Genomic DNA, 26,608 nt, shown 5'->3' on the forward strand with positions numbered 1-26,608 from the left:
CCTCCTGCGGCCGCAGACCACGATCCAGCTCCAGCTCCCACCACCAACCCTCGTGAAGCGCTCTAGGCAGCCCCATCCACGAGCCCAGCGCATGGGCTGCTCCGGGTCCCGGTCTGGAGAAGGGTCGCAGCCGGCTGCTGGCCGTGCCCAGGCCTGCCCAGCCCACCGCGAACCAGAGCCCAGGGACAGGCCACCAGCCAGGAAGCGGTGACCACAGACAGGCTGGGGAATGACGCATCCATGTCCTACCTCATCAAAGACTTTATTGACAAATCTCATTTCACAATTAGCTGTTGGACAGGAGGGAGGATACCCAAGGACTGGCGGGCTCGGGCCACAGCAGCGTCAAGACCCTCTCCTTGTCCGTTCCTCGGGGGAGCGGAGCAGGCGGCTCTCCCCACTCTCAGGAAAGGCAGCGGCGGTGTCAGACACTCTACGGGGACTAAGGGGAAGGGGCGGTTGGGGTGGCCACGGGAGCAGGCAGCAAGTCACCAATTGCTGACACTGTAGATGGCTTCACTGTGAAAGTCTACAGCTACTGCAGCGTTTTGGAGGGTCACTCGAGCTCCTGGGACCGGGCCCCGGCCGGCTGGCTCCTCAGCTCTTCTTCTTCTTCAGCATCTCCATGTACATGCGAAGTGACTTCTGAATGGACTCTTTTGAGATGAAGCTGATGAAGTTCTGAATGTCTTCCTCCCGGTGAGCTACCAGGCGGTCCAACACCGCCTTCCTCATCATGGACTTGGTGAGCTGACGGGCATGGTCTGTGGAGAGGAGAGCCAGGATGGGGAACGCGTATGGTCCTCACCCCTGACCAGCTGTGGGCCACTGCCACCATATGCAGGTCCCTCTGGAGGGGAGGTACTGCACGCCAAAGGGCTCTTTAAACCAGCAGGGAAAGGTGTAAGAAAAACCCACCGGCTGGAAGCTGAACTGGATAAATTCTCATACAATAAATTATGATATGTACTGCTCAGTGTGGAAATGACTGGGACAGATGCCAAAAAGTTGTGTACCTCCTTCTCTTTGCACCCTCCAGAGCCTGGCCCCCACCCCAATACACACCACCGGGCTCAGGACAGCAGTAACCAAACAAAATTCTCTGCTATTTGAAACCACTCTGGCTCTAAGCTCCCGCAACCCAACCCCTTCGACTTTTGGCAAGACAGTCTGCTCACGCCAAACGTGCCGTACAAAAGCCAGCAGCGCTGTCCCCTCGAGCTCATCCCGACGGCAGGCTCTGGGCCAGTTCAGTACGGATACGTGGATGCTGCTGGAGCTGAGCGAAGGCTCGAGCACACATCTGCTCACACACACATGCGCAGAGCCACGCGTAATGATGCAGCTGCACATCTGTTGCACAGATGTTGCATACGCGCTCTCAGTGTGCTGTAACAGCGATGGTGAAATGATGACCAACCCCCCACGCACTGGGAACCCCGAATCGCCCCAGCACCTCTGCGTTACAGACACCTTCACCCGGACAGACTCTCCCCTGGCTCTGATTTAGGGCTCTGGGGAAAAGATCTGCATGGTGCCTCCTGGAAGTCAGGAGAGAGCACAGCTGAGACATGCTCCCCTCTCTTGGGGGCTGAGGTTTCACTCTAACACCAGGACAGCAGGGGAGAGAGCTGTTTAGGGACCCTCTTCCAAGGCTGGGACACAAAATGACAGTCCTGGGACCCGTCCATTTCTGCCCAGTTTCATTCAGGTTTCTACAGAAAGAGCAGCCGAAGGGTGATATAAGTAGTTGCACCTCCCTGCAGCGCTCAGGAGGTGGCATGGGATGGGATAGCTCAGGTCTAGCCCTGGCCCACGGAGAGCCCTCTACCAGCCCAGGAACCACGTGCTGCCAGTCACTGAGCAGCCCAAACACGCCTGTGATGTCTGCGCTTGCTGCCTGTCCTCACGCCCCCATCGCCATCCCCAGCTCAGCAGAGTGACGAGAGTCGATCCAGCCACCCAGGCACTCTCGCCCAGCCTGTTCCCTCAACTCCCCGGCACCTTTCCTGTGGTAACACCTCCACTGACAGACACAGAGATTCAGTTTGGATCTGGAGCTCAGGCACCTCTGGATTGACTCAGCAGGGCTGGCAGGGCGAGTCGAGCTGGAGCCACGTGCCCTGCACACCCAGCACGGTGTCCTCCCGTGCCAGAGCACTGGCAAGCACATCTCTGTTAGCCCAAGGCTGCCTGGACCGCTGTGCTGAGCTTTCCTACCGCCCAGCCGTTTGCACCTTCCCTTTAAATTGAAACTGTTAGGTAGCTCCCAGGTACCAGCCCCAGTAGCTCCCAGGTACCAGCCCCGGTACCTGTCCTTCCCACCCCGATCAGATCCCCCCTTCCTCTGCTGGAGGTGCCGCCCTTACCAGGAAGGGCCAGCCACTGTGCCATAGCAGCCGCAGCCTTCTCCTGGAGCCTCTCCTCTGGCACCAGCTCATCCACAAGGCCAAACCTGTGAGCCTGGGGTGCGGGATGGAGGGAGCCCAGCTGGAGGGAGCTTTCAGCAACTCGGTGTCCCACAACGTTCACAAATGTGTCCTTAAACCTAGAAGAGATGGGAGGAAAAGCCACGGTCAGGGAGAGACACCCAGCGGCTGCTGCACCCAGACACTGAAGCTAAGAGCACGCTCGGTCCCACTCCCCAGGCACGGGTCTCTAACAGCAGCTACGGGCTCAGCCACGCTGTGCAAAGTCAGGTGAGCGGAGCCATTTTCGGTACTACCCCAAGAGAGTTCACCCTCCTCTCCACGAGAGCTGCTCTGTTTACCCTCAGTGCACAGGTCCCAGCTGTGCCCACTTGCTGTGAGGTGAAAGCTCCTTTCCAACAGCACATTTACACGTTCTTAGGGCAACCAAGGGTCCGTGCCTTAGTACATTAGTGCCCCTACGCCTCCAGAGATCTCCACAACTATGGGATTTTGCAGGTACACAGCCTGTACCTGTAGAAAAGCATATTCCCAGACTGAGCCTGACCAGGGGGATCTCCCAGCACTAGTTTCGGAGCTGACTGCAGAGTCAGAACTGAGGTCCTCACTGGTGAAGGATGTGAGGACATTCTGCAGCCTGAAAGCTTTTCAGATACCTGCAGAATCGGACAGAGAAATGAGGTGCTGTGTCCTGCAGCTGCAAATACCTGACCACTGACACATAGAAGTACACCTCAGCGGCCAGTTAAACTGATTAATAAACTCCTTGAAGATGAATTCTTTTTAGAGACCTACATGTGACACTAGAAGTGGGAGGCACTGGCCTACCAGAAGGGAGCCACAATGCCCAGTTGGGCTTCGTTCAGGCCGATGCTGAATTTGGGGTTCTCCACCATGATCCTGTAGTCACACGACAAGGCAATGAGACAGCCTCCCGCCGGGCTGGAGCCCTGGAAAAGAGAAGGAAGGAGTGAGTCTAGGTCATGGTACAAACATCTCTGCGCCCCCAGCCTTGCTGTGTCCTCCAGAGCAGGGAAGACACAGGGTGACAGAGCAGCTGTCCCCCAAATCCCTCATTACCTGATTCAAAACAGCCCTAAAGAAGAGTTCTGATAAGTTTACCAGGGTTTATCCTTTTATTTTTCAGTGCTCTTTGTTTCTTGCAATTTCCAGCCTGGAAATCTAGTTAATTGATCCGTGTTACTCTGGTTGCAAACCCCGCAGCGGAGATTTGCTACAGCATTTTCTTGTAACCTACAGGAGTTTGTAACCCTACTTGAGTTTGTAACCCCAAATGCCACAGAAACGTTTCTGTCCAGGGCCTTTGTCACACCTTCTGTCTACAAAACTTCCATTTGTGACCATCTTTGCCATTACTTGGTGCTTGCTTAGCCCTGCACAGAGTGCCTGCGGGAAGCCGCTCAGAGACAGCCTGCCTTCAAAGACAGTCTACGGATGGACACAGAACTGTGAGCTGCCAAAGCGGCACTGCACTGGAAAATGAAAACGAGACACCGAGCAGGTAACAACCCATCTACGGACACTGAGGTTCAGACAGCACTTCCCTGCTGGCCAAGAACCACGGCTGGAGGAGCAAAACCCGGTGGAAAAAGGGCTCATGACAAACCACACTGCCCAAAGCACTGCTGCCCACAGGGCCGGGGACAAGCGCTTGCAGCACTGCATGGCTGCCTCCCGTCTCCTCCCCTCTAGTGAAGCAGCGCAACAGCCAAGCAGGTGACCCTGGGCGAGTCCTACAAGTCTCATCCGTGAGAAGCAGCCAGTGGGCATATGGCAGGCATCCTTTGGACTCCTCCTACGCCAACCGCTCGGCTTCTTTGGCACTCATCTGCCATCATAGAATCATGGGATCGTTAAGGTTGGAAAAGACCCTTAAGATCATCAAGTCCAACCGTTAACCTATCACTGCCAAGTCCATCTATACCATGTCCTCGAGCACCACATCTATCCGTTCTTTAAATACCTCTAGGGATGGAGACTCAACCCCTTCCCTGGGCAGCCTGTTCCAATGCTTGACCACCCTTTCGGAGAAGAAGTTCTTCCTAATATCCAACCTAAACCTGCCCTGGCGCAGCTTGAGGCCGTTCCCTCTCATCCTATCACTTGTTACTGGGGAGAAGAGACCGACCCCCACCTCGCTACAACCTCCTTTCAGGGAGTTGTAGAGAGCAATAAGGTCTCCCCTCAGCCTCCTCTTCTCCAGACTAAACAACCCCAGCTCCCCCAGCCGCTCCTCACAAGACTTGTGCTCCAGACCCTTCACCAACTTCGTTGCCCTGCTCTGGCCACGCTCCAGCCCCTCCATGTCCTTCTTGTAGTGAGGGGCCCATCAGTGCCCGTCTGGGTTTTACCACTGGCTTACGGTCCTCCCCCTGCTCCTCCAGCCTGGAGGACAAACTCCCAGCAGAGTTCTTGGGGCAGGGTATGGCTCTTGCTGCCCAAAACACTGCCAAGGGCACTTCAGTCCCCATGGGCAGGACACAAGTGCCGTGCCAGCTCTCCACCGCAGCCGAAATGCTGCTATACCCCAGCACCACCTGCAGCTCACATGGAGCCTGCAACATCCCACGCTTCCATACCTTCCCACACCCCAACGTGCTGAACCGACAGACACGTACTTTGCCCAGACATCCCAACAAATACATCCCTATATTTGTTTCCGCACGGACAAGCCTGATTTTTCAGCTGTCCCTGCCCACATAGTGCAAACAAGCTGCAGCGAGTGACAGACCGCGCAAGGACGGCTAGGAAGGCGGATCTAAAGGACGTACATTGATTGCAGCGACTGTCACCATGTTGGAGCCGTACAGCCGGAGCCACATCTCCTGCACGGCTCTCCAGAACTCGGCGTAGTGCTCTGGGCTCTTCCCATACATCTCGGTGATGTCCAGGCCAGATGAGAAGATTTTGGGGACGGCCTGGAATCAGGAAAATACAATTGTCACTGAGAGTCACTGCTCAGGGATGACCCTTTAGTCCCGTAATGCACTCGGCCTGGCAGCCTGAGGAAAGAGAAAGCGATAATTAAATATGACATAAACCAGGGTCTTTCGGGGTTCTGAAACAATCTCCCCAGTGCTCCCACAGCCTGGATCATCCCATCACCATGGCCTGCAGGGCTGGGACTCTTTGCTTGCAGCACGATTTCTCATTATTAGAGTCCCTGTGCGGGTACATCAGCCACGCAGCACAAAACCCGTCCTGCCCCATTCCCAGGCACCACCTTGTACCCACATTACGTCTGAAAATAAACACTGGCTTCCCCAGCAGCTCCCTCCAGGCAGTTCAAGAGATCTCAAGGGATGTGTCAGGTTTGCACATAAGCAGCTTTGATTGTAATGACAAATGATAATACTTGGTTGTTATTCTTCCGCTAGAAAAGGGCAGGGAAGAAAGAGCACAGAGCTTCCAAGAACCCCCTCCCCTCCTTCCGGAGACGATCAAAGCTGCCTCCTAGCCCTCCCGTGGCAGTGACCAGGGAGCCAAGAGACCAAACACAAGCAAGGGAACGGCACCCGTGCCTGTCAAATTGCCCCGCAGCTCGCACCCCGAGCTCAGGACAACACGTACCGATGTGAGGATCACACCTCGGCAGGCCCGGTCATTCTCCAGCTTCTCCAGGCTTATGCAAAACTCGGTGAGCAAGTCCAGGCTGAGGCTGTTGACCGGGGGGCTCTTGAACTTCATCATGGCGACGCCTGTGCCGTGGTAAACACCGAGACATCAGAACCCCCCACCGCAGCAGCACACACCGCCTTGTGCAAGGGAGCTTCACTACCTCCCTGTTTCCCTGCTCACCCAGATCGTGTCTTTCCACTCCTGGCTCTTCAAAAAGCTCCCAGAGCGGCAGGGCCAAGAGCAGGGCCCTGCCTTTGCCCAGATCTGCCCCCAAGCTGGGCTCACTCAGCCAGTGGTGAACCTGGAGCACCAACGAGCACGCGTGCGGGGGCACACCACGTGTCCCGAAGACAAGCCACCTTCGGGCTCACGCTGCCCAGCAGTTCCCTTCTCTCTGGGCTCACTGGATAAGGTCGAGCCTCCAGCTTCTATCGCAGCAAACATCCCGTGCCCAGGGGATCACACACCTTTCTGAGCCTGCCGGCGGCACCGCCACCCTGGCCAGCACCGTGGGAAGGGCTCTGAGCCCTTGTCCCCTCCCAAATGGCAACACCCTACCCCAAAAGGTCCTCACTGAGTGCTTAGTCTGGGTGCTGCAGCCGTGCCCAGGCTGGGGACAGCGTGAGGATGCACGCAGGGGCCTGGCAGCCGAAGGCAGGCCCCGGGAAGCCCCAAGAACAGGCACCTTTTGTTCACTGCGGGGATGTGGCCCTGTGACAGCTATTCCTGGCAGCCAGGACACAGAAATCCCCAACAGCTGCTCCCTGAAGGAGCCTCTGCCACTCTACAAGGTCCCCAAAGCAGGGACCCTGCAGAGGGGACGATGCATGGGCAGGGGATGGGGCACGAGGTCTGACAGTGACAGCTAGGGCTTGCCTGTGGCACCCAAGCAGCACCCAGCCACCTGAAGCGCCCACGACCGGTGAGACTCCCATCACCAAACGCTCCTCTCTGAGGGTCCCAAGCAGCTGCAGCTGGAACACCTACGGCTTTGGTGGCTTTCCATGCCCAGAGCCACATGTGCCGTGGGGCAGGCATGGGACAGACCCCCCGCCTGCATCCCACAGCACCCCGCGGGAGGCGGGTGACGCTGCAGAGGTGCCACCCGCGGTACCTGAGCTCTCATCCAGCTCCACCAGGATCTTGTTGTTGCTGAAGGCACGACACGGGGCGAGCGGGAGGCCGGGGGGCTGCCGGGCGGCTCTGTCCCACGCCGGCGGCCGGCGGCAGAGGGGCTGCACACCTGCGGGGACAGAAGCTGGTAAGGCCAGGCAGGGGACAGCCCCCAGGGGTGTGGGGTGTGCTCCCCAAAACTGCTCTGCACGGACAGGTTGGGGACACGGGGGACACCCTGAGCCACGGAGGGAGGGACAGGGGGACACCCTGACCCACTGATGGAGGACATGGGGACACCCCAATCCACGGCAGGGGACACGGGGGACACCCTGACCCACTGAAGGACAGCATGGGGACACCCCAATCCATGATGGGGGGACACGGGGGACACCGTGACCCACTGAAGGAAGGCGTGGGGACACGCCAACCCACTGAGGGAGGACATGGGGACACCCCGATTCACGGCAGGGGACACGGGGGACACCCTGACCCACTGAAGGACGGCGTGGGGACACCCCAATCCATGATGGGGGGACACGGGGGACACCGTGACCCACTGATGGAGGACACGGGGACACCCCGATCCACGGCAGGGGACACGGGGGACACCCTGACCCACTGAGGGAGGGAGGGACAGGGGGACACCTGGATCCATGATGGGGGACACGGGGGACACCCCAACCCACTGAAGGAAGGCGCGGGGACACCCCGACCCACTGAGGGAGGACATGGGGCACCCTGACCACGGCGCGGGGGCACGGGGAGGACCCGTGGGCAGGGGGACAGGCTGACCCCCGGAGCGGGGACACGGAGGGACGGGCGCACCTGACCGGGCGATCCGGCGGGCGAGGGTCAGCGCCGCCGCCATCTTCTGCCGCCGGGTCAAGGGTGTGGGGCGGGGCCTCGGCCGCGCGTCACCGCCCGCCCCGCCCCGCCCCGCCCGGCAGGACACGCCCCCGGCGGCAAGCACCGCCCCCGGGCATGAAGCCCCGCCCACGGTCGGCGCTGCGGCGCGCACGTGCTGCCGCCCCGCGGTGGCCCGCGCGCCCCAGACTGCATCGCCCTGCCTGCACCGCCTGCCCTGCCTGCACTGCCCTGCCTGCCCCGCCTGCCCTGCCTGCACTGCCCTGCCTGCACTGCCCTGCCTGCACTGCCCTGCCTGCCCCGCCTGCCCTGCCCTGCCTGCCCCGCCCTGCCTGCACCGCCCTGCCTGCACCGCCCTGCCTGCACCGCCTGCCCTGCCTGCACTGCCCTGCCTGCACTGCCCTGCCTGCCCCGCTCTGCCTGCACCGCCCTGCCTCCACCGCCTGCCCTGCCTGCACTGCCCTGCCTGCCCTGCCCTGCCCTGCCCTGCCTGCCCTGCCCTGCCTGCACTGCCCTGCCTGCCCCGCTCTGCCTGCACCGCCCTGCCTCCACCGCCTGCCCTGCCTGCACTGCCCTGCCTGCCCCGCTCTGCCTGCCCTGCACTGCCTGCCCCGCTCTGCCTGTCCTGCCTGCACCATCCTACCTGCCTTTTTCTGTCCTGCCCTGCCTGCACCATCCTGCCTGCCCTGCCTGCACTGCTCTGCCCGCACTATCCTGTCTGCCCTGCCTGCCTTGTCCTACCTGCCCTACCCGCATTGTCCTACCTGTCCTGCCCTGCCTGCATTGTCCTACCTGCCCTGCCTGCCCTGCCTGCAGGGTCCTGTCCTGCCTGCACTGTTCTGCCTGCCCTGCCCTGTCTTGTTCTGCCTGCTCCATCCTGTCTTGCCTGCACTGCCCTGCCTGCCCTGCCCTGCCCTGCCTGCACTGCCCTGCCTGCCCACCCTGCCCTGCATCCAGCGTGTCAGTCTGAGACTCCGCACCCTGCAGCCCTCCGGGAGCTGCCCCACACGGCTCGGCCCGCCGGGGCCGTGCGCCCAGGGGTCCCCCCGCCACCTTCCCCGCCCCACGGCTCAGCACCCCCTGCCTGGCCCCTGGTCCTGGCAGCCGGAGCCCCGGGGAGCTCCTGGCCTGGGGCCAACTGCCCCCGCAGAGCGCCTGGCCCGGGCCGCGGGGCTGGCAGCCCCGGAGCTGGCGGCTGCAGATCTCATCATGGTGGAGGCCGCCCCGGAGGGGAACTGCGGGGGCCAGGGCTGGCCCTGCCGTGCAGGCAGAAAGCGTCCGGCAGTGGCATGGCGGGGACGACGCTGCCCCTCTGCCTGCTCCTCGCTGCCGCCCTGCAGGGTGGCCTGACCCAGGCACCGGGTCCCGGGGCCCGACCCGGCCACCCGATCCTGCGGCTGCGGCGGCTGGAGGAGCGGGTGGGTGCCCGGGGCGGGGAGGGGGCCCAGCCCAGCCTGTGCCAGGGGGGCACTCGGTGTTTTGGGCCGGGCTGAGGGTCGGCGGCACCACAGGGGCCCAGCATGGGGACATGGGTTCACCCTACCTTGCCCGGCTCCCTTGCAGTTTCACCGGCTCCAGGAGGTGACGCTGAGCCATCTCCAGAGCATCGCCGGGAACTACAACATCTCCTACAACATCGACGGACGCTTCCAGGCGCTGGCGGAGCAGGCAGAGGCGGCCACCGCTGCCCGGGCTGCCCTGGCCTCGGAGCTGGCCCGCCTGGCCACCGCCAGCCGGCGGCTGCACCGCAGGCTGAAGCGGCTGGAGGGGACAGTGGGTGCCCTGAGCCTGCAACACCGCCCACTCACCCACCCACTGGGTGCACTGGTGGAGGCTGGCACCAAGCCACACGGCCTGCCGGATGCTGCCTGGAGCTGGGGCAGCCAGCTGGACCGGGAACCGCAGGGCCGGGTGGCCCCCAGCACCCCCAGCCCTCGACGGCCGAAGGCGAGGCGGTGGCAGCAACGCCGGCAGGAGGAAGGGCACCAGCTGCCGGCCAATGCTGGGCCCAGTGGAGCGCCTGGGGAGGATGCGGAGCACCCTTGTGACGCAGCACTGGGAGCCCAAGCCATGGCACCGGCGCTCCCCACCGTGACCACAGTCCCCCAGGAGCAGCCGCCGGCCCCCCAGCAGCCAGGAGAGGGTAGGTATGGGCTCCCCGCCCCGGCGCCCACCTCCCCAGCCTGCCGCACCGGTGCCATCCTGCTCTTCCCCAACACCTCTGCCGAGCGCGTGGCCATCCTGGGGCCGGGGCCGCGCCGGGGGCTGCGGGCACTGTCGATCTGCGCCTGGCTGGCCACCCCAGCCCCCCGCCTCGGTGCCCTCCTCTCCTATGCCACAGAGGACGGCGGCAGCGAGCTGGCCGTGCGTGGCCGTGGTGGTGACCTCCCTGGCTCTGCGCACTTCGTCATCGGGGACAGGGAGTTTCGGGAGCTCCCGGTGACGCCACTCCTGGATGGCAAGTGGCACCACCTCTGCCTCACCTGGTCCTCCAGCCAGGGCCGGTACCACTTCTATGTGGACAGGAGGCTGCTGGCTGCCGGCTCCAGGTTCCGACAGGGCTATGAAATTCCTGCTGGTGGCTCGCTGGTGCTGGGCCAGAAGCAGGACCACCCCGGCGGGGGCATCGGCACCACAGAAGCCTTCGTGGGTCACCTGGCTGGCTTGGCCCTCTGGAGCCGGGCTCTCCTGCCTGGGGAAGTGGCCAGCATGGCGACTGGCCAGGGGCTGCCCCCCAGTCCCCTCCTCACGCTGGCTGATGCCTCCCTGCAGGGTGGGGTGCGGAGGGTGGCGTGCCCCTGCCTCCGGCGCTGCCTGTGACGAGCCTGGCAGCGGGAACAGTCCCGGTGGTCAGGGCTGGCTCGCGGTGCCCGGCCGGCATGAGCCGCGTCCTCCCCGGGTGACGGGACGCCAGGCAGAGCGGGTGTCTCAGGTGTCTCAGGACCGGGACCATCGGAGGTCAAAGAAATGAAAAGGGGTTTTGATGGCCAGGGTTCGGCAGAGGTGGGACCCAGCCCTGGGGCCTGTCCCAAAGCTGGGAGGGCGTCAGCTCCTGCCGCCGGCGGAGGCACAGCCCCGTCGTTCCTATTAAAACGCTCTGGGCAGAGAGGAAACTCATTTATTTCTCGTCTCGCTCTTCCCTGTGACGCTCGCTGCCACTTACAGCCGGGCGGGAGCCGCTCAGCGCAGGCAGCAGGGAGGCCCGGGCTGGGTCACGGCTGCCCCGCCAAATTCTCCGCCTGGAGAGCAGGAGCGGCCCCGGCTCCGGCTGCTCCCCAAGCCCCGCGTTCCCGGGGCCGGCGGGGCCTGGCTGCCCGGCCACCGCCACGGCGTGGGGCAAGGCCTTGCAGCGGCCCTGCAGCCTCCCGGGCTGCCGTCACCGCTGTCACGCCCGCAGCGCGGCAGAGCCCGTCCCGGGAGGCGGCTGCGGGACAGACCGGCGGCGGGCTCCGGTGCCTTCCCCGGGGCAGGGGCCTACAGGCGGGACTACAACTCCCATGGTGCCGCGGGGCGGAGCGGCCCCCGCCGGCCGCCGTAGCGCTCACGTGAGGGCGGCCGCCCGGCGGTCACATGACCGGCCGGTGAGGCAGGGGCCGCCGCTGCCGCCGCCCCGCATGGCCGATGTCGCCAAGAAGGTGGCCTGGTCCGACCGCGACGGGGACGGGTGCGAGGGCGAGACCGCCCCGCTGCTCAACGGCACCGGCCCCGGGCAGCGCCCGGCAGGTGGGTACCGGCGCCGGGAGGGGGGTACCGGCGCCGGGAGGGGGGTACCGGCGCACCGGGGTGGGGGGGTCTGCCTCGTCCCGGGCCTCCCCACGCCGGGACGCCGCCGGAGGGGAGCTGGGGCCGGGGGTTGGGGTCCCTGTAGCGTTTAACCGTGCCCGTTGCCCGGGGGCTGCCGGCGGGGAGCTGCGGGGTGCCGGGGCTCTGCTCCGTGAGCAGCCCCGGGGGGAGTTCGGGCCCCCGCTGCGCTCCCCCAAGCCGGGGAAAGCCGAACCTGCCAGGGCCCGGGGCGGGGAGAAGCCGGTCGGGAGCCACAGCCGGGGCATGGGGCCCTCGGCTCACTCGTGGGGGAAGATCCGGGGGTGGGGGCTGACCCACGGCCTGGTGCCCGCCGTGCGGCCCCGCCACGGCCGGCTCCCATCGCGAGGTGCCGGTGTCCGGCTGGGACCCCGCTCCTGCCCGCTCCTCGGCCTGCTGCTGCCTGCTGGGGCTGCCCTCTTCATCTCTACCAAAAATACCGTTCTGCGAGAGAGCCGTTGCCTGGTGCGCCGCTGATGCCCAAACCAACGTGTTGGGCACAAACAGGAGAGCGTCCAACGCTGGCATGGTGGTGGACGTCGTGCAGTACGTCTGGAACCGCGCTGGCAAAAAGCAAGTCCAGGGTGTGATGTATCCCAAGCACAGGCCAATTCCTTCTTGCAAATTAATTTTGGGTAATTAACTGAAGAGAAACTTCTCTGCAGTGTACCCGGAGGCTGTTACTCGGGCAGTCTGCCTAGCAGTCTCTCCTCCACAAGAAGCACGCCGTGGCTCTGGCCGAGGCACTCGGTTACCGAGCGAAGCTGTGGCTGGGCAGGCTGTGCTGGGCGAGGGCCGTGGTCTGGGCGGGACGTCAGGCCGGGTCCACGGGACGCTTCCATGCCAGCACCGGGTGGGAGAGGAGCTGCCTCCAGGTGACGTCCTTGAATTTCCTATGAAGAGTTTGCTGGGAGACCTGAGCTTAGAGGAGGAGGAGGAGGAGTGGTGCCAACCTTTGGCAGCTGTTAGCAGGGATGTCCTGGGCACGTCAGAAGAGCAGGCTAATTAGAGGGAAATGCAGGGTTCGTTAGGCTGGAAGTGCCTAGCGTGCCGCTGCGGGAGCGGGGCACGGTGGCTGGAAGGAGTTGCCTGCACCGTTGCAGCTGTTCTGGTGTGAAAATAAAAATAATCTTCCCAGCTGGTACAACAGGACCCTGTGTATTTACAGCACGGGTTGTCTTTAAAGACCGTGTGGTGAATTCTGCAGGTCTGAAGGGTGTTAAATTAGGGATTAACCAGGTCTTGTGGCTGTGGGTCAGTTAGGAAAGGGTTTTCCTGGTGGCTTGGGAGAAATGCCTGAGCCCTCCCGCATCAGGGCCAGTCAGTGGTGGAGACCTGGCCCCGCTGATCTGATTTATTGTCACCGTGTCCCTTCGCAGTGTGGATGGCTCAGGCCCCAGCTGGTGACAAGGTGCTACATGGCGTTTTCCTTAGCAAAGGAAGAGAGCAAGTACCTTCTCTGAGCAAGTACCTTCACTTCCCAGTTTTATTCCCTGGTCCGCTGGCCAAGGTGACTGTGGTGTGGCCAGGCTTGGGGAGCCCCCAGGGCGTGCGGTGCCACCGAGCCAGCCTCTGGGTGGCTCAGCTGAGGGCAGGAGAGCAGCAGCCTACATCCATCGGTGGTTGTCCCTGCAAATGGTAGATGGGGGACACCTGGGTGCCCCATTGGGACCTTTCTAGCTTGCTGGGATCGAAGGCAGGCAAGGGAAGCCCCTGTCCCCTCGGCTGGAGGGAGTGCTGGTGGGAACAGGAGGTGGCCACTTGCTAGAATGATGATTTAAGGAGGGAAAGTGGCAAGGTCTGTATTTCCCGGAGGGAAATCCTCCCGGCCAGCTTCTTCAGGGCTGCGACCTGGTGAGCAGCATTCAACTGTCCCTGACTGTCCCTCGGGTTCTTCCTTCTCCGACCTGACTCTGCTCTCCTGCCCGCAGGAAGGACCCGTGGTTCACTCTGGAGCGGTGACTGCTGCCGGGATCCCCCAGGGAAGATCCACGTCTTTAAAGCGAGACTTCAAGGTTGGTGTTGCGGGCCGAGGGGCTGTGCTGCAGGTGCTCCTCCTGTGCCCAAACCAGGCTGTTCCTCAGGGTCACGCTGGTGGCTTGGGGTCATATATGGCATACCCTGTGTCTCCCCTAAACTCATGCCTGTGGCCAGCCCTAAGCCTGCCTTTGCTTCAGTGTTTCAGATCTTCGAGTGCTTCCTCAGAGACACAGAAAAGAGGGACTTTGTCTCGGCTGGAGCTGCTGCTGGCGTCTCGGCTGCATTTGGTGCCCCTGTGGGTACGTGTCTTGGCTGTCTGACGCTGAGCGGTGCCTGCACGCAGATCTCGTCAGGAGGTTGCTCCCGCTTGCATGGAGGCAGCTGCTGGGATCTGCCTAGGGCACTGCAGGAGCCCTCCGACGACGTGCCCGGCCCCGCTCCAAGCTGTCCTGCCACACCATGCAGGTCTTGGGAAGGGAAGAGGGCGGTCATCTGTCTCGGATCCCAGGTGTTGCCTCCCTGGGATGGAGGAGGGCAGTGGAGGGGCTTCACTGTGATCAGTACATCACTGATGGCTTGGTGGCCTTGCTGGTCCCTTCGCTGGAGCCTGTGAGGTCTGGGCAGCATGGGGCACGTGGGCTGGGATGGATGGATGGCACGCGCCCCTCATGAAGGTGTTTGTGTCTTGCATTTGCAGGGGGTGTCCTCTTCAGCTTGGAGGAAGCGGCTTCCTTCTGGAACCAGTTCCTGACAGGGAGAATCGTAAGTGGTGGAAAGCAGGAGCAGTAAATTGAGGGCTGCTGGCTCTGGTGTGAGGCATTGCCTTTTCCCGATGCCCTGCAGCCCCAGGCCTCCTGCCATCCCTGCCCCAGCTGGGCAGCTGTGTGTAACGCATCCCAGGGAAGAGCATCCCAGCTTCCCTTCTGTGCCCTGGTCCTCAGAGGCTGAATTTGAACCTGGCTGAACTCCATCTTGCTGCCAACTCCTTTCCAAGGGAGGCGCCTTGGGCTGTGCCCCAAGGCAACGGAGAGGCAAAAGGCGGAGCAAGCCCCTGGTTGGTGTAAGCTGCCCAGAGTGCTGCCACAGGGAGTGTGGCCTCTTGTCCCCCCGCCACACCGTGGGTACCAAGCCCTACCCAAGGGCCTCAGGGGGGGGCGGTTCAGGGTAGTGTGGGGGGCACATGGTGAGGGAGCGGGGCTGGAGGCATCTGGTAGTGACTCTGGGCTGCATCTCCTTCCAGTTCTTTGCCTCCATGATCTCTACGTTCACTCTGAACTCTGTCCTGAGCATTTACCACGGCAATGCTTGGGATCTCTCCAGCCCTGGGCTCATCAACTTCGGCAAGTTTGAGAATGAGGTATGGCACAGATATTCCCCATATAGGGCTCTGTTGGGGGGTTAGAAGCAGCCCATGGAAGCTTGAGGCCACCAGTCTGTCTTAAAACATCACCCAGGGGCTGAGGTAGGCTCTGCCCTAGCAGGCTGTGGGGTCTGGCCAGATCCCAGCTCCACCAGCCCCAGCAGAAGGCTTTTCTGCAGCCATTGCTGGGTCTGGGGGCTGTGGGGTGTCCGGGGGAGACTTGGGGCAGCTCTGGGAGCTGCTCGCCAGAGCAGGCTTGTGCTGTCCCAGCAGTGACTGCCTGCAGATGGGCCGGGAGATCTGAAACCCATTTGTTTCTTGCTTGCAGAAAATGGGATAGATGATCCAGGAAATTCCTATCTTCATCTTTACGGGAGTGGTTGGTAAGAGAGTGCTGCTCTTTCAATTTGATTAGTCTGAATAATTTCCTCTGTTCTGTGTCTGGGTCTAAAAAGCTTTGGGATTCAGTTTCCTGGGGAGAATGGGAAATCCATTAAACTCTGGAGCAGAGGCTGCCTGTGGGGCTTACATGGGGGCAAGAGCTGGATCCTGGCCCAACCCTTACCCTTGTGGCAAAGGCAAGCCCCTTTAATCCGTGTACTGCAAAGTCACTGAGTGGGGTCAGTGCATCACAGTCGTGGGGAGCCCCTTGCTTTCAAACGAGCTGCCCTGTTCCTCGCCTGCCTAGTGCCAGCGCTGTCATGCTGGCCCCCGGCCACCCCGCTGCTGGTGCCAGGCTCCTCTGGGTGTCAGGTCCTGTCTGTCTCTGCAGGGACAGTGTCCGCATGTCCCAGGGCTGCTGGTCACGCTGGATGGGTGGTTGATGTTTCCCTGAGCTTCATGGGTTCCTTGTGTCCTGGGCAGCCGTAGGAGAGCCTTGGACCTGAGCTTTCCTCTTTTGCATTCGCAGGCGGCGTCCTCAGGGCCCTGTTCAATGCCCTCAATTACTGGTTAATGATGTTTTGGTCAGGTAAGAGCTCATGGATAACTAAGGTGATTGACATGGGTTGGCTGGTACCTTCTGCGTTCCCTCGAAGCGGCGTTCCCAGCCAGAGCAAGGCTGCAATCTTGCACTTAACGTGAGCATCGGCCATCACAAAGATGCCACGTGCCTCTCGCTGCCTGTGGTTGAGGCTGTGACCCACAGCATCCCACTGTTGCTCTGACCCTGCTGAGTATTTCCCTTCAGTGGCTTGAGGACCCAAAAAAGTGCAAACACTGTGCAGACCTGGCTGTTATGCGCTTCTGAGAGTAATGAGAGAACAGAGAGAGCTGCTAAAGCCATCTGAGCCCGGTCTGGCACAGCCAATACTTGGCACCAGCTTTTCAAGCACCAGGACCGGCCTCGTGGCCTCAGGGAGGGATGGCCTGTGGTAGTGGAGCGGTGAGGGGCCTGCAGCAGCTTCCAGGGCATTGCTCCTCTTGGGCTTTCACGGGCTGCAGCTTTCTGGGCTTGGCTCTGCACTGTCCCCCCAGCCAGATCACGTCAGCCTTTCCATGGGAGCTGTGCCTGGCTCCGTGCGGGGGAGGCAGGCAGGTCTGCTGGAGCTGGCTGGGCAAAGCTGCTCTTGTTGCTGGCCTCCTGCCCCAGGTCCCCAGGGTGGGCGGCACCCTGAGCCTGGGCAGAGGCTGCGGGCTGAGCAGGGAGACGGCACCCTGCTGGGTTTTGTGGCATTGCACCTCACAGTCAATGCCCTCTGCCGCAGGCAGAGCTGGAGGCCCAAGCGCAGCGTTGGTGTGCTTGCTGCCCAGAGCTGCCTCCTCGCCGGCACAGTTCCCCCCTGAGCCTGGCAGCCTTCCCTGCTGCAGGACAGCCCCGATCTGCCACTTCCAACTCTCTCTTTTCTTCCCTTTCAGCTTTTCTGCGCTGATGGAGAGTACAACACCATGGCCACTGCCTTCTTCAACACACCTGAGAAGAGCATTGTCAACCTCTTCCATGACCCTCCAGGTCCGTGCACCTGGTGAGCAAGTCCTTGAACATAAGCAGAGCGGGGCTGGGCTCGCGCGAGGTGGCCGACCTGTTCCCTGGACGCTTGCGGGACGAGGCAGGGGATGATCAGCATGGCCCCATGAGGGCACGACGGGATCCAGCAAAGCGCTGTGCCTGTTCCTTTCCTGCGGTGGTGGAAGGAGGAGGGATGGATGCTGCACCTGGTTGCACCTACGAGCTCAGCCAAAGGGCTGTGGTCTCGGGAGCCTGTGGACGAAGACCTGGTTTTGTTTGTGCATGTTTGCAAGCTGTCGCTTCTGAGCTGCATGGGAGCATGTCTGACCCTCGCTGGCTGTCTGAAGTCTGTCCTGGAAATGTCCCGGGCTGTTTTCTTAATTAGCAGGGCCTCCTGCCCCTGAATGACTTTACCTTCTGGGCAGGTTGTGGAGGTGGATCTTGGGGTTTGGATTTGCTTGAGAAATGCAATTTGGCTCCCAGATTCGAGCTCCCATTTCCCTTGGACCTAGTGTAATGCCAGCGTGCCCTCTGCCTGCTGGGCTGAGTTTCGTGCCCAGCTGCATGTGGGCAGGGAGCAGACAGCTCCGAATTTCTAGACCCTTAGCCCAGAGAGTGCAGCTTGGCCACCTGAAGCCAAGTGATGACCATTCTGCGTCTCGAGGCCGCTCCCTGCAGTGCTGGGTCCTCCCTGGCTCAGGGCTTCGGTCCATTGACCTCCCTGTGAAGGGGAGGTTGTAAAGTACTCGTTTAAACTAGACTGAGCTGCTCAGCAATCCTAAAATAGCGGTAGGCTGAGTCCTGGGGACAGCAGGGTCTCATGATGGCACAGCCCGCGCCGTGGGGCAGCTTCGGACCGGCCGGAGCAGCTGTGGCAGCCACGGGACAGGAGGGCGTTTGCAGGAACTACTCTGCTGAGTTGATCTTGAAGCTGGCAGTCAGACCCCTGCCAGCTCACCAGCCCCTCTATCCTCCCGACCTCGTCCTCCAGCACTGGCGGTCCCTCGGCACTTTGAAGTTTGTTGCGTTGCCTCGCGGGAGGCTGGGAACCTGCTGTCTGTTCTCCCACGGCCGCAGCCCATCACGGTGTCCTCTGGGCTGTGGGACCAGCACTGACTCTCCATTCTCTTTCCACCTCAGGTTCCTACAACCCCATGACGCTGGGCACGTTCACACTGATGTATTTCTTCCTGGCCTGCTGGACCTACGGCCTCATGGTGTCCGTAGGGGTTTTCATCCCCTCCCTGCTGATCGGCACTGCCTGGGGGAGGTTCTTCAGCGTCTCCCTGTCCTACCTGACCAAAGGCTCAGTGAGTGCTCGGTGGGAAGGAGCGCTGGGCAGGAGGAGATGTGGCACCCAGCCCTCCTCCCTCATCGCTGGGCAGGCAGCAGGCATGGAGCTGGCTAAGAGCCCGGCACAGCAGTCTGGAAAGGTGTGGAGGGGGTTGACTCCTCACTTGATGTCTTCCTGAGCTGAGTCTGGGCTTTCCCATGTCCCGACAGAGCCCTGCTGGCAGCTGGGCTGTGCAGGCAGCCTCAGGCACTCCTCGCTTTGGAGGGGGGCTTTGGGGCCGGGGTACTGTTTATTATCTCAGGATGCCCTGGAGCCAGCAGCTGATTCAGCCCCTTCTCCTGTGCTCAGATGGGAGCTGCTGCACAGCTGGGTGAATTCCCCTTGGTGCAGTCTCGGCCACCTCCTGCTCATGTCAGGCTGAAGGCGGCATGGCAAACAGCAGTCCATGCTTCCCTGGTGCAGCTTCTTCCCCAGCTGAAGCCCAGCCTGGCTCTTGGCTTCCTAATAACCCTGCCAGGGCGGGCAGCGCTGGGCCACTAGCGAGGGCTGGGCTCATCCAGGGCACCCCTGGATCACCATGTGGAGACTGAGGGGCCTCAGGTGCTCTGCTATCCCCTCACCCCATGTTTTCCTGCCCCTCTAAACCCCCAAACCCCTCGGGTACCTCTCGCAGGTGGGATAGTGCAGCTGACAGTCTCACAGTCGTCATGATGGAGGCAATGGGCGATGTCACCTATGGTTTCCCCACCATGGTGGTGCTGATGACAGCGAAGATTGTGGGAGACTACTTTGTGGAGGTGAGGGCTGGTGTGCTCGCCAGGAGCCTGGGACCCGGCGAGAGGCTGTGGGTTGGGGGTGCTGGGGAGCTGCGGGGGGGCCAGGACAAGTGTGTGCTCCCTCTCGGAGGGGAGCTGCTGCCTGGCTGTACCCCTCGGCATCTCGCCAGGCTTTGCCTGATGGCTCGGCTCTCATTGCAGGGGCTCCACAACATGCACATCCAGCTGCAGAGCGTGCCCTTCCTGCACTGGGAGGCCCCGGTGATGTCCCACTCCCTCATGGCCAGGTAGGTGGGCTGGGGGACGCTCGTCACTCCCGGAGCAGCAGCTTTTGGACCACGCTGTTGGCCTGAGCTGGAAATGGAGGTGGTGACATGTTTCGTCCCCAGTGCTGCCAGCCCAGCCCCTTCCCCAGCAGGGAGCGGGGCCCACGGTGCATTCCCTCCCTGTGTCCCCGGCAAGTTATGGGGATGGCGGAGGCGTGCCTAGGGGGAAGGGGACGGAATTTGGGGCTTGCTGCCGCGGGGCTGTGTTTCACACTGAGCCTTCCCCGCAGGGAGGTCATGAGCACTCCTGTCACCTGCCTGCAGAGGATCGAGCAAGTGGGCATGGTTGTGGACATCCTCAGCGACACCTCCTCCAACCACAACGGCTTCCCGATGGTGGAGAGCAAACCTGACGCCACGCAGGTGGGCTGGGCGCTGCTTGCGAGGGGATGCAGCTGGGGGTCGGCCAGGTGGAGACGCACCGCGGCCCCTCGGAGCTGGGAACTCCCTTTGTGGGAGGTGGGGAGAGGACTGGGACAGCCTGTGCAGGCATTGCAGTACCTGGAGCACCAGCATGGCTGTGCTGCTCTGACTCTCCTGCCCGTCGCTGCCTTCCCATGTCTACTGCCTCTTCTCACCCTTCCTCTGCTTCCCCGAGGGATCAAAATGCACCCTCGGCTCCGTTAGCTCCTGGCGTAGGCTCTCCCTGAGGGTTGGGTGAAGGCTGGAGCGTGCCAGGGGGAGCAGCAGCGCGCAGCTGAGCTGGGCACAGTCCCCCTGCCACGGTACCTGGTGTCCATCGCCTCACCCACCCCGCCTGCGCTGTCTGGGACCTAGCCCTGCCCCTCGCCTTGGCATTGCCCCATGCCCTGGCTGGGAGCCATAGGCCTGGTGCTGCCCGCTCCTCGCTTGGGCAGGGGCATCTTGGTGCTTGGGGGGGCTTTTGACTGCAGGATACTGTGCTCAATTAAAGGCTGTTTGTACTTTTATTGTGGTGCTGTCTGTCTCTTGCTTCCCCTCTCCCAGTGCTGCTGCCCAGGCTCAGCGCCCTGTCTGGGGGTAGCCACACGGGCGCCATAGTATATTGTAATATAAACTAATATTTAATGTACCTTAATGCACCTAATGCTTTCCGAGATGAGACTTGTCTGACATTCGGCCCTGCATGTTGTGATGTGGCAGCCCAGAGAGTTTACACTGCGTCTCTTGTGACTTTGTCGTACCTCTCGTCAGCTGTGGAGAGAATAAAACAGAACAGACCTCATCAAAACCCAAATCCAACTGCAAAACCCATCTGAGAAAGGCTGATGAACCCGCCTCCCTTTCCCAACCATCCAAAGAGATGGAGAAAGAAAATTTCATTTTTTTATTAATTTAAAACACACATGGAAATATTTATAAAGTGACAGGGCACACAACACACAGGAATAAATTAAAAAAATAGGGACAGCAAAGTGGATAAACTTTGACATAGAAAATTTAAAATGCGATGGCTTTAAGGAAAGCCAGGAATAATTTAAAAAATAAGAACAGGGGAAAAAAATAGAGACACACGTACAAGTAAATATAAAAGGCACCAGGGTACCTGACACAGGAAAGAATTAAAAGATACGGAGAGGGAGCTTGATAAAAGTAGACAGAGAAAATTGAAGAAGCGACAGGGTACAGGACAGACAGGAGAGGAGCAGAAAATAAAGACAGTAAACTGAATAAAAGTAGCCATAGAAACAACATTTAGAAGTGATGGACTATAATATAGACAGGAAAAAAATGAAAAAAGGGCAGGAAACTAAATAAATGGAGACATAGAAATAATTTTTTTTAAAGCAACTGGGTACAGGACAGAGAGGGAGGAATTAAAAAATAGGGACAGGGAATCAGATAGAGGGAGACATAGAAAGACATGTTAAAAAGCGACAGGCTACAAGAAACACCGGAAAGAATTAAAAAATAAGAACAGGGATAAGAATAAAGGCAAACATTGAAAGAAAATTTAAAAAGTGACAGGGTACATGGAAGAAAGGGGGCAATTCAAATTTAAGGAAAGGGAGCTGGATAAAGGGAATTGTTGAAAGAGAAATTAAATAGCAATGGGGTACAAGAAATATAGGGAAGAATTATAAAATCATGAAAGGGAGTGTCGTGGTTTAACCCCATCCGGCAACTAAGCACCACGCAGCCGCTCGCCCACTCTCCCCCCACGGTGGGATGGGGGAGAGAATAAAAAAAAAAAAAAGTAAAATTTGTGGGTTGAAATAAAGACAGTTTAATAGGACAGCAGAGGAAGAGAAAATAATAATAATAATAATGATGATGATGATGATGATGATAAAAGAATATACAAAGCAAGTGATGCACAATGCAATTGCTCACCACCCGTTGACCGATGCCCAGCCCATCCGTGAGCAGCGATCGCTGCCCCCCAGCCAACTCCCCCAGTTTCTATACTGGGCATGACATCGTGTGGTACGCAGTAGCCCTTGGGCCAGTCTGGGCCAGCCGGCCTGGCTGTGCCCCCTCCCAGCTCCCTGTGCACCGGGCAGGGCAGGGGAAGCTGAAAGGTCCTTGACCAGCATAAACACTACTTACCAACAACCAAAACATCAGCGTGTTATCAACATTATTCTCATGCTAACTCCAAACCACAGCACTACACCAGCTCCTAGGAAGAAAATTAACTCGATCCCAGCCGAAACCAGGACAGGGAGCTGGGTAGAGGGAGACCTAGAAGGAATTTTAAAAAGCAACTGAGTACAAGAAACATAGACAAGAATTAAAACATAGGGACAGGGAGATGGACAGAGGACAATGTAGAAAGAAAATTTAAACAGTGATTGGGTACAAGAAACACAGGAAATAATTAAAAAACAGGGACGGGGATGGATAGAAGGAAACAAAGAAAGAAAATTTAAAAAGCAACAGGGTACAGGAGAGAGGGAAGAATTCAAAAATAGAGACAGAGCGCCGGAGAGCGGGAAACATAGAAAGAGAAATTAAAATGCAATGGGTTACAGAAAACACAGGAAAGCATTAAAAAATAGGGAGAGGGAGCTGCAGAGAGGGAAACAGAAAAAAATTAATAGGTGAAGCAGTACAGGGCAGAGTTGGCAGACGAGTAACAAGTTTTGGGGAGCCGGACAGGTAGGTGGGCCAGCGGAGAGGGAGACAGAAGCAGGGACAGGCAGGGAGGCAGGCAGAGACCTGGGGCAGGGCAAGCAGAGACGGACCAGGACGCACACGCGAGAACACGCGGCTCAGCACCGCTCCTGGCTGGAGACCTTCACCGCCCCGACGCCTTCCTCTCTGCCTCGACGCTCCTCCACCGCGGGGCTTCCCAGCGGCTCTCCCGTGCAGCCGATGGAGGCACCGAGCTCCCAGCACCGCGTTGCTGGTGTCTGCTCTGCCAGGGACGGCTTGGAGGGATCCTTCCTTGCCGCAGGCATTGGCCGTTCCTTGTTGGAGGCAGCTGCCTGCAAAACCCTCTTGGATTCCCTCCTCAGACAGTTCCCCTTCATCAGCTCCCTCGGGCAGGCGTGCCTGGACAGACCCTTCCCCAGCTAAAGGGAGGAATTAAAAAATAGGGACAGTGAGCCACATAGTGGGAGACATAGAAATAAAAACCAATGGGGTACAGGACAGATAGGAAAACATTAAGAAATAATGACAGGGAGGCGGATAGGGTGATACACAGAAAGAGCAATTGGCAAGTGGCAGGGTACAGGAAACACAGGAAAGAATTTTAAAATAGGGACAGGGTGGAAGATAGAGGGAGAAATAGAAAGAAAATTCAAAAGGCGATGGGGTGCAATGCACACAGGTGAGAATTGAAAAGTAAAACCAGGGAGCTGGCAAGAGAGACACATATATATAAAGAAAATTTTAAAGCCAACGGGGTAAAGGAAAGAGTGAGAAGAAATAAAAAAGAGGAAAATGGAGCCAGAGGGAGGCATAGAAAGAAAGTTTGAAAAGCGATGGGGGACAGAGAGGAGGGAGGTATTAAAAAAATAGGGTCAGGGAGCTGGATAGAGGGAGATATAAATATGAAATTTTAAAAGTAATGGGGTACAAGGCAGTGCAGAAAAACTAAAAAATAGCGCGAGGGAGCTGGTCAGAGAGAGACACACATACATATATATATATACACACATATACATACACACACCAAGAGACACAAAATTACCATTGCACCTGTAAGAAATCACCAGTCCCGTGCTCCTCCTCTCTCCGACCCAGCTCACCTCAAACGCTCATCCAATGCCAAAGGCAGCCCGCACGGAACCTGCAAAACCGAAGAGAAAAGCTTCACCGAGTTGCCGCAGGGTACTTCGTTCTCAGATGCCGACTCGGCCAACAACCGCCTCACCTTCTCGGACCCCTCGTCAAGGTGCTTCAGTCCTCTGATGCTATGTGCATCACCTGCAAAAATCAAAGCAAATAACACATGCTGAGATACTGCCCCAAATGAGAGCCTGCCCGCACCAATTCCCATCTCCCGCTCCTTTACCTTGGTCGGTTGCCTGTGCTGCCGCTGCTGTTTTCAGGTTGCCATGTTGAGGTGTGGGTACCACCCGTAAAACCCAAACAACAAGGGATGCTTATAGCTTCACCAACAATACGACACCTGAAAACCAACTGCTACTTCAGCCCACTAGTCATTGCTCACCATGCCCGAGTCAGCTCCGATGCCCATATCCCACACGGCTTCACACCTTCAAAATAAAACAAAAAAACCCAAACCATAAGCTAGTCACATAGCCACCAGTCACGCCTTCCCTCTAATACCACACACCGACCCACCTTCTTACGGCGCTCCGCTCGCCTCTCCTCCATCGCCCTGCACGGCTCATCCCTCTGCATCTGCAAAAATAATAATATCAAACAATTCACCCGGATGCAGAGCGATAGCTTAACAATTCCAGAGGTCTTGTTCCCAGTTAGGAAAACCATCTAGAGCCCAACTACAGCCTGCCATTAAAAGAAATATAGAAGTCAAACATTAAGCCCTACACATACAAGCCTTAACACTTTTGAGATTCCATCTGCTCAACCAGCAGCACCCTAGTGCCTCTCCCAGATGGCCCCAGACATCCCCTCGGCACCCGCAAAATGCTACGGAAATTACTGTCCTCGCCTGCCGCCGCTGGCCCCTTGCTCTGAGACGGGCTGTACGGCCTTTGCCAAAACAGCCTAGGCATATTAACATGAACCATACGCTCTTAGTGCTATTCTTCCCCTGACTCTACCATTGCTACGGCCCCAGGCAGAGCAGCTCCAACGCAGACACACACAGACCGACACTGCACACAAACACTACAGACAACGCGACCCAGAGACCTAAGAAAACTCTCGGCAAGAAGAACGACTCCTGGCCTGGAGATGGCATCGGGTGAGAAGATCAACTGGGCCACGAGGCAGAATACGGCAGCCCCAGAAAAGTCAAATGCTGTTGCCCATGATAAAAAGGTATATAAAAGGACACATCCGTAACTGGGATGATGGATGTGTGAGATGGATGTGTGAGATGACAGGCTTAAAGATCTAAGAACATTAAGATGCAGGGAAGAAGTCCCAGAAAAGGGCTCTGGGAGAACAGGCTGTCTTGAGCGCCAATCCTGGTGCTGCCTTAATTGCTATCGCAAAAAAATAATTATCCGTAAACTTCTAATATACAAGACACGCAAGACAGATCCATGTGTTAGATTATACCGTGAGAAAGGAAGCGCTCAGTTAGCATGACGCTGATGAGCCGAGGCTTGTGAGAGCGATATCACTACCGATGTGCCCGCTGGGCACGGAGAACAACAGAGACATGAAGACCTGAGCAAGGTACGGTACGGGACACAGACTACAAAGACTACACAGTAACACAGACACAGGCTGGAACTGCCCTGCCTGGCAGACGCTTGTGTTTTATGGAAAGGACCCCGTGCCTTCTCTCTGCCCAAATGTACCCCATCTCAAACCGCCTTCTCTGCTACGCTCATTTTAAAACCCCTGCCCGCCCCACCTGCGCTTCCCCCACCCAACTGACCACCCAACACAGAGTGTCGGCCCCTCAACTTGCCTTTCAGAGGGCTGGGGGTCAGAAAGCATCTTTTAAAAAGACCACATAGGCTACCTAGAACGTTGCTGCAATCACCCGGATCCTCTTCATCGTCTGCAAACACGGAGTGCCATCGGTCGCCGTCACACCAGTCAACGCGGGCCTCTTCCGCAGTGACACCCTCCTCGGAAGCGCCATGGCATTCTGCTTGCTCCCAGTCTAACGCCAGATGTTGTGGCCAGCGTCACCCGTAGCACCTAGAAAACCAGAGATACAAAGCGACTGTTGTGCCTGGAAGTGGTCGCTTCTACACCTCTACACCATCTACAATTCTACACCTCAAAAACAACTGCTGCTATGGTTTGCTGTTCAATGCTCACCTTGCCCAACAAGCTCAGGGCAGACATTCTGCTTTTGATAAACCTCTACTTTAAACTTCTCTAAACCTCCACCCCAGCTAACACAACCTCTTAGATAATTCACGGATACGAAGGGCAGTGAGGAACAGCCGTGTCCCTGAAGCTGCTTTCATAAGAGTGTTTTCAAAACTAAACATAAAAATCAAACTCAAGGACAAAACATGTATCTGATAAATACTGCTTTCTGTTACTACAACCTCAGGGATAAACCTGGAGAGGAGCCACCCTGCCTGTGATGAGCAACGCTTTCATAAATTCTTGCTTGTTTTTAGAAATACATTTGTAAGTCTAAGCCAGGTCTGCACGAGAGCTACAGCTGCGTCTCATCACACGTAACGATGGTTTGAGGCCTGTGAGGCTGTGTTACATGACACACATAGAAATGAGATAATACAGAGCATGTTCTTCCATAGTTTGCAGACAGAACTTACATTTTGCTAAATAACATTGCTAAATTATTTGCACGATAATAATTTTGCTAAGTAACATTTTAAGACATGTCTCATGGTTATTTACTTGAAATGAGTTCTGTAATTAGAAAACTATCTATGAAATCACAGCATGAGAGAAGCTAGTGCAGACCAGAAATTGATAACTCCAGTAGCAGTTAAGATGTAGAAATAATTAACACACCACACAGGTTTACTGCCATGACATAGATTCATTTACATGA

At 58.5% G+C, this 26,608-nt stretch overlaps 2 protein-coding genes and 1 long non-coding RNA gene across 16 annotated transcripts in view; 1 reads left to right on the forward strand and 2 right to left on the reverse strand.

Annotated features, from left to right (window-relative positions):
• Positions 1–252: 252 nt before the first annotated feature.
• Positions 253–8,095, reverse strand: ECI1 (enoyl-CoA delta isomerase 1). The gene is made up of 7 exons (XM_082313406.1): positions 8,010–8,095; positions 7,183–7,311; positions 6,021–6,148; positions 5,222–5,368; positions 3,258–3,379; positions 2,370–2,548; positions 253–764 (listed from the first exon to the last, which is right to left on the reverse strand). The coding sequence occupies exons 1-7, from the start codon at positions 8,050–8,052 to the stop codon at positions 598–600; spliced, it is 915 nt and encodes a 304-aa protein (XP_082169532.1). The 5' UTR covers positions 8,053–8,095; the 3' UTR covers positions 253–597.
• A 435-nt stretch (positions 8,096–8,530) lies between these two features.
• Positions 8,531–14,114, forward strand: LOC309591287 (pentraxin-4-like). The gene is made up of 4 exons (XM_082313405.1): positions 8,531–9,466; positions 9,612–11,771; positions 13,781–13,864; positions 14,027–14,114. Exons 1-2 carry the CDS (start codon positions 9,338–9,340, stop codon positions 10,866–10,868), a joined length of 1,386 nt encoding a protein of 461 aa, XP_082169531.1. The 5' UTR covers positions 8,531–9,337; the 3' UTR covers positions 10,869–11,771; positions 13,781–13,864; positions 14,027–14,114.
• Positions 14,115–14,494: 380 nt separating this feature from the next.
• Positions 14,495–26,608, reverse strand: part of LOC309591289 — a 37,553-nt gene continuing 25,439 nt past the window's right edge. For 8 of the 14 annotated variants that reach the window (XR_014228307.1, XR_014228308.1, XR_014228309.1 and 5 more), the window contains 10 exons: positions 25,592–25,773; positions 24,271–24,330; positions 23,978–24,182; positions 23,837–23,889; positions 23,654–23,752; positions 22,675–23,030; positions 22,063–22,197; positions 20,586–20,706; positions 19,096–19,561; positions 14,495–14,576 (listed from right to left, as the gene is read on the reverse strand). This is a non-coding gene — a long non-coding RNA (uncharacterized lncRNA). The remainder of the gene's footprint in view (positions 14,577–19,095; positions 19,562–20,585; positions 20,707–22,062; positions 22,198–22,674; positions 23,031–23,653; positions 23,753–23,836; positions 23,890–23,977; positions 24,183–24,270; positions 24,331–25,591; positions 25,774–26,608) is intronic. The other 6 variants (XR_014228314.1, XR_014228315.1, XR_014228316.1 and 3 more) reach the window with 6 other exon arrangements.

Source organism: Platalea leucorodia (assembly GCF_965183815.1).
Source record: "Platalea leucorodia genome assembly, chromosome: 5".
Lineage (NCBI taxonomy): Eukaryota > Metazoa > Chordata > Aves > Pelecaniformes > Threskiornithidae > Platalea > Platalea leucorodia.